General features: G+C 36.4%; 1 protein-coding gene across 1 annotated transcript; it reads left to right on the top strand.

The window, feature by feature from the left end:
* LOC109239019 (soluble starch synthase 1, chloroplastic/amyloplastic) lies at nucleotides 1-8,759 on the top strand. Its single transcript, XM_019405524.1, has 15 exons — nucleotides 1-434; nucleotides 1,606-1,973; nucleotides 2,303-2,380; nucleotides 2,478-2,602; nucleotides 3,448-3,529; nucleotides 4,176-4,349; nucleotides 4,533-4,614; nucleotides 5,514-5,605; nucleotides 6,102-6,164; nucleotides 6,247-6,336; nucleotides 6,936-7,060; nucleotides 7,145-7,253; nucleotides 7,334-7,389; nucleotides 8,162-8,201; nucleotides 8,284-8,759. The coding sequence occupies exons 1-15, from the start codon at nucleotides 125-127 to the stop codon at nucleotides 8,440-8,442; spliced, it is 1,953 nt and encodes a 650-aa protein (XP_019261069.1). The 5' UTR covers nucleotides 1-124; the 3' UTR covers nucleotides 8,443-8,759.
* The last annotated feature ends 1,066 nt before the right edge of the window (nucleotides 8,760-9,825 follow it).

Here is a 9,825-nt window from a genome sequence, read left to right as displayed (position 1 = left end):
TTGAGTGTCAAATACTACTATTAATAAAATCTCCTCTTGCTTCTTCCTGGACCCTTTCACTTTTTTCCTTTTTTAGATTTTCTAATCTTCTTTTTGTCTCTTACATTATTATCTCATTCTCTGCATGATTGTTGATCTTACAGCAGGCGCCAGTACCCAAATGGGGTCACTGCAAACAACAAGAAATCTTTCATGTTTATGTGTATCAGTTAGAGGAGGTGTACAGGGTTTGAGTACTGTAGTAAGGCAAGTGGGGTTCAATTCTTGGTTATTGCAGGGGCGAATTAGAAGCAGAAAGATCCAATCTTTATGTGTTAGAAGTTCCTTTAATAATGCTGGTGGTAGTAGTTCTTCAGAGGAGAAGGGTCTTCTTTTGGGTGCTGAGAGGGATGACTCTGGTTCTGTTGTTGGTTTTCAACTGATTCCCCATTCTGGTACTGCCCCTTTGTTTTCTTGAATTTAAAGTTACCCTTCAGTAATTTCTTTTATGTGTTTCTGTTAATTTTATGGGGATTTGGTTTTCAAGTTGATCAAACTAGTAAAAATCACATATTCAAGATAGCATAATTCATAGTTCTCCATTTAATTATACAATGCCAATTTCCTTAACGACCTCAACTTCTACCTTAAAAAGAGGGAGGAATAGTCGAGTGGGCGCAAGCTGACCCAGACTCCACCGTCATCAACAAAAGAAAAAAAGAAGGGAAAATGGTGCATGTAAGGTGAGAAGATTTGCTAAATGTATGGAGTTCCACTTTGTAGTTTGGACAAATGCTCATTACTGCTGATGGCTAAAGTGATTGATATGATGAAGTGAACAAAGGCGGGGACATTTACCTTGATACTGTATGAGCTCCATTGAAGTGTTCGGGGACAATTAGAATTCAACAATTTGGTTATGATTAATGTTATTGTTTAGACTTGTGGATCAGCATCTTTTTATAGTAGTTCAATTTTTAGAGTGTAAGCCTGATATAATCTGAGAGTTAGTTGAGTTGGTCTTTCAATATGACAGAAAGGATGCTTTGCTATTTTGATATTTGGGGTGATATTAAGCCTGAAGTTCTGGAACTTTACTTCATTGGCTAGCTAAGTTGTCATCCATAAGTACTCTCACTGATGTTTGTTACGGTTAAAAAGAACATGTGTATACTTATGGGCTAGTTCTATTGGGGGGGTCAAAGACTTTATCATCTTGCTGCTACAAAAGGTTACAGTTAGTGGGAATATGAGGGGTGTCTGGTCAATATAAGTTGGTGTTTAGACTGGAGTGTGATTGAGGATAATGGGGTCATGAGCTTGACCAAACTAATGACATTGCCTTTGTATGTCTGTGTATCTCTTGGTAGTTTTCCTCTTGTTTCCACCATATGAAGCTGAAGATAGTGTCTTTTTTTAATATTTTTCTTTTGAATATATAAAAAGATTTAAATGAAGTAACTTGGGGAGTTATAACTCATTTACGGCGTTGATTCAGGCTCTTAACTAATTGCTTTCACACCTGATGTATTTCTGTCTCAGAATATGTAATGATAGTTTTATTGTCTACTTCTCCATTTTTCTAGTTTTACCTTCAAAGAAAATGAAATGGTGTACTCAATTCAGTCACAGGTGATGCAACAATTGTTGAATCTCATGATATTGTAGCTGATGATAGAGATGACTTGAGTGAGGATGCTGAACAGAAGGAGAAAACCCCAACCAAATTAACATTCAATATCATTTTTGTTACTGCTGAAGCAGCTCCGTATTCTAAGACAGGTGGTTTAGGAGATGTTTGTGGTTCTTTGCCTGTAGCACTAGCTTCTCGGGGTCATCGTGTAATGGTCGTCTCGCCTAGGTATCTGAATGGAGGTCCTTCAGATGAAAAATATGCTAATACTGTTGACCTTGATGTGCGGGCTACGATCCATTGCTTTGGTGGTCCCCAGGAAGTAGCCTACTACCATGAATACAGGGCAGGTGTTGACTGGGTAAGAGCGTTTTGTGTACTTCCTTTTTCTTTTGGGTTTTTTTTTTGGGGTGGGGGGTGGGTGGGGGTGGGGGTGGGGGGAGTATATTGTACTTGTTGGTGCTTACTCTTCAGCTTTATCTTTGTTCATCTCTCCCTCCCTCTAATGATTAACTGGCTTGCTTCAAGCAAAGGACTGTCTGACTAAAGGATGATGGTTAATAGGATGTCTGCCTGGGTCATTAATTTATATAGTTGATTGTGTCTGTATTTTTATTTACCAGAAACGTTTCTTATTAAGTACATATTTATGATTTTAATGTTAAAGACGTACACTGCTCTTTCTATCAGGTATTTGTGGACCACCCTTCTTATCGCAGACCTGGAACGCCATATGGTGATATATATGGTGCATTTGGTGATAATCAGGTAATATGTTACTCGTTTTTCATGCATGATGATCACATCTCCATATGGTTTAATGCGATGGCTAGTGATAATACTTCCCTATCTTTTTGGTAAGCAGTTTCGCTTCACTTTGCTTTGTCACGCAGCATGTGAAGCACCATTGATTCTTCCACTGGGAGGGTTCACTTATGGAGAGAAGTGCTTGTTTCTTGCTAATGATTGGCACGCTGCCCTGGTTCCTTTGTATGTTAACAAAATATTCTGACTTATTTCTATTTTTTGATGTCACCTATTTTGATCTTTAACTGAACACTACTTTTGCTTGTGACATTTTTAGCATCCTTACAATGGCACTACTTAAGACCTATGTTGCTCGGATTCTCCAAAAATGATGCCGGATACGTGTCGGATCCTCCAAAAGTAGTGCATTTTTGGAGGATCCGACACGGGTACGACAACATTTTGGAAAGTCCGCGCAACATAGCTTAAGAAGGTTCCTTACAAAGGCGTAATCTGTAGATGTATTGCTATACATAAAAAAGAAAACTGTAGGCACAATAATGTTTCTGTGTCGGTATTGCAACTGTTACTAACAATTTGATGCTGTTGCAATTTTATCTAATAATAATGCCATCTTAGCTTCCATCAAGAAGTTCTTTAGCCTTTTGATAAGCTATAAGGTAATGTATTAGTATGTAATACTTTTCTGAAAAATAAAAAAACAAGAAAAAGAAAAAGAAGAATATAGACTAGTAGTCCTCTGTTCCTTGAAGTGCTGTCATGTTTAGACATTCATATCGTGGTTAACTGATCACTGTCAGTGACTGCCATCTGATTGTCATGCTTATTTCTGAATGTCCAGACTTGAGTGAGGGGTTATTGTATGGTCCTCTAGTGCATGTCTGGATATTTGTACACACTATCATGTAACTCTGTCATGCTATATCAATAGTAGCCTTGGTAACACTTCCCTCCATTCACCTGCAGCACCTTAACGTGCTGCGGAATATCTTAATTCTGGTTATATGTGCTATTGACCAGTTTATGACAGAATCCTTCTCCTGATTTCCAAGTGTTCTATGGTGCAGACTTTTAGCAGCCAAGTATCGTCCTTATGGTGTTTACAAGGATGCTCGTAGTATTGTCGTAATACACAACATAGCACATCAGGTACTTTCCTAGTTTACTTCTCCCTATTTCTGTAACAAGGAGGTATAGCTGCCTGCAAGTTTTGCATCTGTTTGAATGTCTCCTGTTTTGATGGCTCCGAATTACAGGCTTATATTTTCTGGTCAGACTGTAACATCCTCATGGTTTTCTTTTAATTCTTAGTCATCGGAATGTTTGTTCTTGGTTTGAATTTGATGTCTTTAATCACTCAACTCATGTTCACTTCCTGAATCTGTGAGTCTACTAGAAAATGGGATAAGCTCAAACTGTTGATTCTCGGTTCAGAAAGATGTGATTTGGTTTAAGATTCACAATTCCTTGGGACTGGTTAGGTCAGTTTGTTATTTTGGACTTATTCTGATTGGTTTAGACAAATTTAGTGGGTGATCGCGAGGTGGATTCTACAGTCCAAATGTCTGATTTCATTGTTTGTTGGTACTAGGATAGTTCATCATCTACCTTGTATTTGGTCTATCTCGACGATATGCTGTGACCTGTGGTTCATAATTATTTATTGATTGCTTGATGGAATATTCTTGTACAACTAAGTTATGCAGTGGCTTGTATTGAATTAATCTGCACCTTGAGGTTATTAGTGTTTTATTTTATACCGTCATACATTGTCTTTTGTTTGATATTTTCGTAGGGAGTGGAGCCTGCAGCAACCTACCATAATTTGGGATTGCCTCCAGAATGGTACGGAGCACTTGAATGGATATTTCCCACGTGGGCAAGGGCGCATGCGCTTGACACTGGTGAAACAGTCAATGTTTTGAAAGGGGCAGTCGCAATTGCTGATCGGATACTGACAGTTAGCCAGGTCTATACAAAAATTTCCACTTACATATACTAATAAAATATCACTGATTATGGTTCATGAATTTCTTGTTGTGAGAAATCTACATGACTTCATGATAAATTGTTGAACATTGTTATTGAGTATATAAAATTGCATTTTGCCTATCTTTTTTTCTTTGTAGTTACCTTTTTTTTGGGGTGGCAGGGGTACTCATGGGAAATAACAACTCCTGAAGGGGGATATGGACTACATGAGCTGTTGAGCAGTAGAAAGTCAGTTCTTAATGGTACGCCTGTTAGTGATTTCTTATGAGTTCTTTCTAATATGCTTTTCTGCTTCTTATTCTAATCCTAGTTTGGTAAGATATATGTTGATTGAAGAGGCATCTTTACGAGCATTAGCTTCATTTTAATCAAGTCCTTATTTTTGTTAAAAGTCAAGACCAAAGCTAAGGCTAATAGCCTGTTTGGCCAAGCTTATACCCAAGCCAAAAGTGCGTTTTTCCTCAATTTGATGTGTTTGACCAAGCTTTTTTTTTTTTTTTTTGGGAAAAAAGTGCTTTTGGCTAGAAGCAGAAGCTTCCTTTTAAGAAGCAAGAAAAAGTAGCTTCTCCCCAGGAGCAGAAGCAGTTTTGACTTTCTTCCTACCAAAAATACCCTTAGCAAAATATTATATATACCAGTATAACCTTACTTACTTTAAACTATTAAGTAATATATAATGACTTTTTAGATGAGCTTTCATATTTATTAAATAATTTTTTTGCTATATTTTTGAATTATCTTGAAGAATAAAGTACTTAATTTTATTTTTACATTTTACTTAAATAAAATAAGAAACTTAATTATTATCTTTGATAATAAATATTTATGATTATTTATCTACTAATATAACATTAACTATTAAGCAAATATCTTCATGTCCTTATTCGTAATTTGACACTTAAAAAGCACCTTTTGAAAGCGTGGCCAAACACAAATTTTTGTTCAAAAGTGCTTTTCAAATTGATTAGCCAAACACAAATTGCTTTTCTCCAAAAGTACTTTTTTGAAAAGCACTTCTCAAAATAAGCTGATTTTTCCAGCTTGGCCAAACAGGCCAAAAGTGTAGTAATGACCTTAGCTGTGGATTCCATGGTCTCTGAACTTTAGAATTACTAGTTAATCTATCCGTACTTTTATGCAGGAATTACTAATGGAATAGATGTTAGTGATTGGAACCCATCGACAGATGAGCATACTGCTTCACATTACTCCATCAATGACCTCTCTGGAAAGGTAATTAAGCTTCTTAGTTTCACAATTTTACTACTTCAGTGATAAGTTTTGCCTTGAAAAAAGGACTACGTCTACAAAACCTTTTTAACTGCTATGAAATTCGATCCAAATGAGGGTTCCTGAGGGTTGTCCATAAACATCAAAAAGGGAACAAACCAATTGACATCATAGTACATTAGTACTTTCTTACTTTTCATGTTTATTCTATATGCAGCACAAGCACTCTCTCTCTCTCTCTCTCTCTCTCTCTCTCTCTCTCTCTCTCTCTCTCTCTCTCTCTCTCTCTCTCTCTCTCTCTCTCTCTCTCTCTCTCTCTCTCTCTCTCTACTCTCTCTCTCTCTCTCTCTCTCTCTCTCTCCTCCTCCTCCCCTACCCCCCTCCCCTCCTCTCTCTCTCTCTCTCTCTCTATATATATAATATATATATATATATATATATATCTTCCTTGTGATAACACTGCACAAACTGTCTCTGCTAACTTCGTTCTGTTATTCAGGTCAAATGCAAGACTGCTCTGCAAAAGGAGTTGGGCCTTCCAATTCGACCTGATTGTCCGCTGGTGAGAGTTTTGTTGCTTCTTTGAATTAGGAAGAAATTTTCTTCATTCTCTAACCAGAAAATTTGAAACTTTGATAATGCAGATTGGATTTATTGGAAGGCTGGACTACCAGAAAGGTGTTGACATAATCCTGTCGGCAATTCCAGAACTTATGCAGGATGATGTCCAATTTGTAGGATTTTCTACCACATTCTTTTTATCATTATTAATGCAGCCTTTTTGAATCTAATTAATAAACTTTAGGAAGATCCTAGAGTTTCCAATTGTTCATTAACTGTATTCAGTTTAGGGCTTGGGCTGATTCAATTTTCTTTGCTTGAGATTGTTTATGACATTTATGTTTTCCCTTCTTGTTTTACTATGCACCTTGGATCTACAATTCTCTTCCTTCATGCCCTCTTACTCAGTAATGTGTTGATAATACTGAATTTTATACGTGGGAGGTGTTCATATTGAAATTCTGTTACGGCACAATTATATAGTTTATAGAGAGAATTCCTAAAAGGGAACTGAAAAGTTGAGCCTCAACTAGGTAAGAAGAAGTTGTGAAATGGGTAGGGTACTGGAATTCAAAGTTCAGGTTACCCTTTTAGGAATTATCCCTTAATTTTTTTCATCATTACATGAAAAATTTGTTCATTTGATGTTGCAAATTATAAAATTATATTCAGGATTTGTTCTGGAGCATTTGTTTAGTCATCCTGTTTTTCTAGTATAAGTTTCTGCAAAACGTTTTTTTGGGGTTGAATTTATTATCTATTCCTTGTCCAGGTAATGCTTGGCTCTGGTGAGAAACAATATGAAGACTGGATGAGACATACAGAAGATCTTTTCAAAGACAAATTCCGCGGTTGGGTTGGATTTAATGTTCCTGTTTCTCATAGGATAACAGCAGGGTAAGTCTAAATTTCATATGGTGGATTTAAATGCTTAAGTTAATAGTAATCAGTATGCTAACTTATTTATACTGTGTTGTGCAGCTGCGACATACTATTGATGCCCTCAAGATTCGAACCTTGTGGTTTAAACCAATTGTATGCAATGAGATATGGCACCATACCTGTCGTTCATAGCACTGGGGGCCTAAGGGTGAGTTGATTTCCATATATAGAAATGGCTTTTCAAATGAAAAAAGCTCATGCGTTATACTTTCTCTTCCTTATCTTTAGGACACGGTGAAGGATTTTAATCCATATGCTCAAGAAGGAGAAGGTGAAGGTACCGGGTATGTGTCTTTCCTAGAAATGCTGTTGATATGTATGACGTACTGTGATGTTGTTGCTCATTAAGAAACTGGAAATAAATTACGCTGGTACTACCGCATAAAGCAGCTCCAAGGAATTGTGCTTGTGGAGAGAATCACCTTATTTTAACTACCATCTCTTGCTTCTTCATTTTTAGGACAGAATAGAATTTCACCCTTGAATGGAAATTTAGGGAGATTAAGATATGTTAAACTAGATTGCTTTGTACTTGTGCGCGGCCTGCAAATCCTTGTACCAAAATTTTCCTTTGAATTCAAGTGGGTTTTGTGATGTCCACATAAGGAGGTCAATGCTCATTGCTTAAGAGTTAGAAACATATATGGCACCCAAGGATGTGGCCTAGTGGTCAATGAAGTGGTGAGAACCATAAGGTCTCAGGTTCAAATCCCAGAGGAGGGAAAAACAGATTTTTTCACATCTATCCAAGCCTTGGTGGATAGAGTTACTTGATACCTGTTGCTGGTGGGAGGTGGCAGGTATCCTGTGGAATTAGTCGAGGTGCGCGCGCAAGTTGGTCCGGACACCACGGTTATTAAAAAAAAAGAGTTAGAAACATATATGTACTGTAGTCAATGATCTGGCTCTGATCCTTCTTGGAGCTTGGTTCTTTTTATTTTTAGATATCCATCTACCAACAAAATTCAAGAATATTTTCCACTCTTATTGCTGAATTATTATGCACTTGTGCTAACTTTCGGTTCGTAGTATCTAACTATTTATGAAATTTAACAGGTGGACATTTTCTCCTCTAACGAAAGAAAAGTTGCTTGATGTAAGTTTCTCCATGATAGATAATTTCTTCTGTTTTTTCGTAGACCATACTGTAATTTTACTGTTATTTTCGTTGCTTGCAGACACTGAAGGTGGCGATTAGGACTTACGTTGAACATAAGTCATCTTGGGAGGGGTTGATGAAGAGAGGAATGGAAAGGGACTATTCCTGGGAAAATGCGGCCATTCAATACGAGCAAGTATTTGAATGGGCATTTATAGATCCTCCATATGTCAGATGATTTATTAAGAAAGAATATATTATTGAACAGAAGGGAAAAAGATACCAGAATACACTGAGCTTTTGGTGATATTAGCTGCGGGCTTATGTTAGTGTGTAATGTTCACTTATCATTTTTTATTTTTGCTGAGAAACTAAGTTAGTTCTAAAGACATATAGATGATCTGTGGGGGAGAGAAAATGACAGAAACCAAGAACTGCCACTTTGGGAGAATAGTGGAAACATGTACAAAGAATTTAAGGTCTATTATGATTATATCCTCTTTTGCGTGTGAGGAGAGGCCAATTGATTAATATTGGTTCTCATTTTCTTTAATATCTCATGGAGTATCGTTATTGTTGTTATTACTTTGGCACAAAGGTATCCTGAGTTGGTGGCTTAGGTAAGCATGGTTTTGTTCACGGTTGATACGAGATACTCCTATATATTGTATTCAAATTGAACATGATTAGCTTGAAAAGAGTGAATGTAACTATCGAAAATGGTTTTAATCAAAGAAAGTGAGAAAAAGTGCAGCTTGGCGCAATCCTACCTTGCATTTCCTCAAATCAAAGGATCGGTCGGATATGAGCCAGTCGAAAATGGATAATGCAAAACAAATAAAATATTCGATCATTTCATATTTAATACGAATAGAAAATAGGTTTATCGGTAGATAATATAAACACCTATAAGTATTATCCATGGCTTTTTTAATGCGATCACTTTTGTGAGAATTTTTAGTCTAACAAATTTGAGAAACTCCCACTTTGAATCTTTGAAAATATAAAAGTTAAACTCATTGGTTATGCATCTTTTAAGGGGGCATTTGCATCTATACCCGTTTTTTGTGTCACATTTTAACTTGTGCCCGCTTTGCAAAAAAAATTGCAAGCGTACCCGCTTTTTTCACATAACTTCAGCCCACGGGGCTGAAGTTTTTCTTTTGTACTGGACTGAAGTTTTTGTCTTTGTAACCGGAAAACTTCAGCTCTACAGCTGAAGTTTGCCAGTTATAAAATAAAAACTTAAACTCTAGAGCTTAAGTTTTCCAGTTATAAATTAAAAACTTAAGCTCTAGAGCTTAAGTTTTCCAGTTATAAAATAAAAACTTAAGCAGTTTTCCAGCTTAAGTTTTCCAGTTATAAAATAAAAACTTAAGCTCTAGAGCTTAAGTTTTCCAGTAATAAAATAAAAACTTAAGCAGTTTTCCAGCTTAAGTTTTCCAGTTATAAAATAAAAACTTAAGCTCTAGAGCTTAAGTTTTCCAGTAATAAAATAAAAACTTAAGCTCTAGAGCTGAAGTTTTTCTTTTGTTACTGGAAAACTTACAGCTCTTCTTTGTTAACCGGAAACTTACAGCTCTACAGCTGAAGTTTGCCAGTTATAAAATAAAAACTTACA

This window comes from Nicotiana attenuata, unplaced genomic scaffold, assembly GCF_001879085.1.
Source record: "Nicotiana attenuata strain UT unplaced genomic scaffold, NIATTr2, whole genome shotgun sequence".
Taxonomy (NCBI): domain Eukaryota; kingdom Viridiplantae; phylum Streptophyta; class Magnoliopsida; order Solanales; family Solanaceae; genus Nicotiana; species Nicotiana attenuata.
Note: the sequence above shows the minus strand (reverse complement) of the source record. Positions and strands in the feature narration are given on the sequence as shown.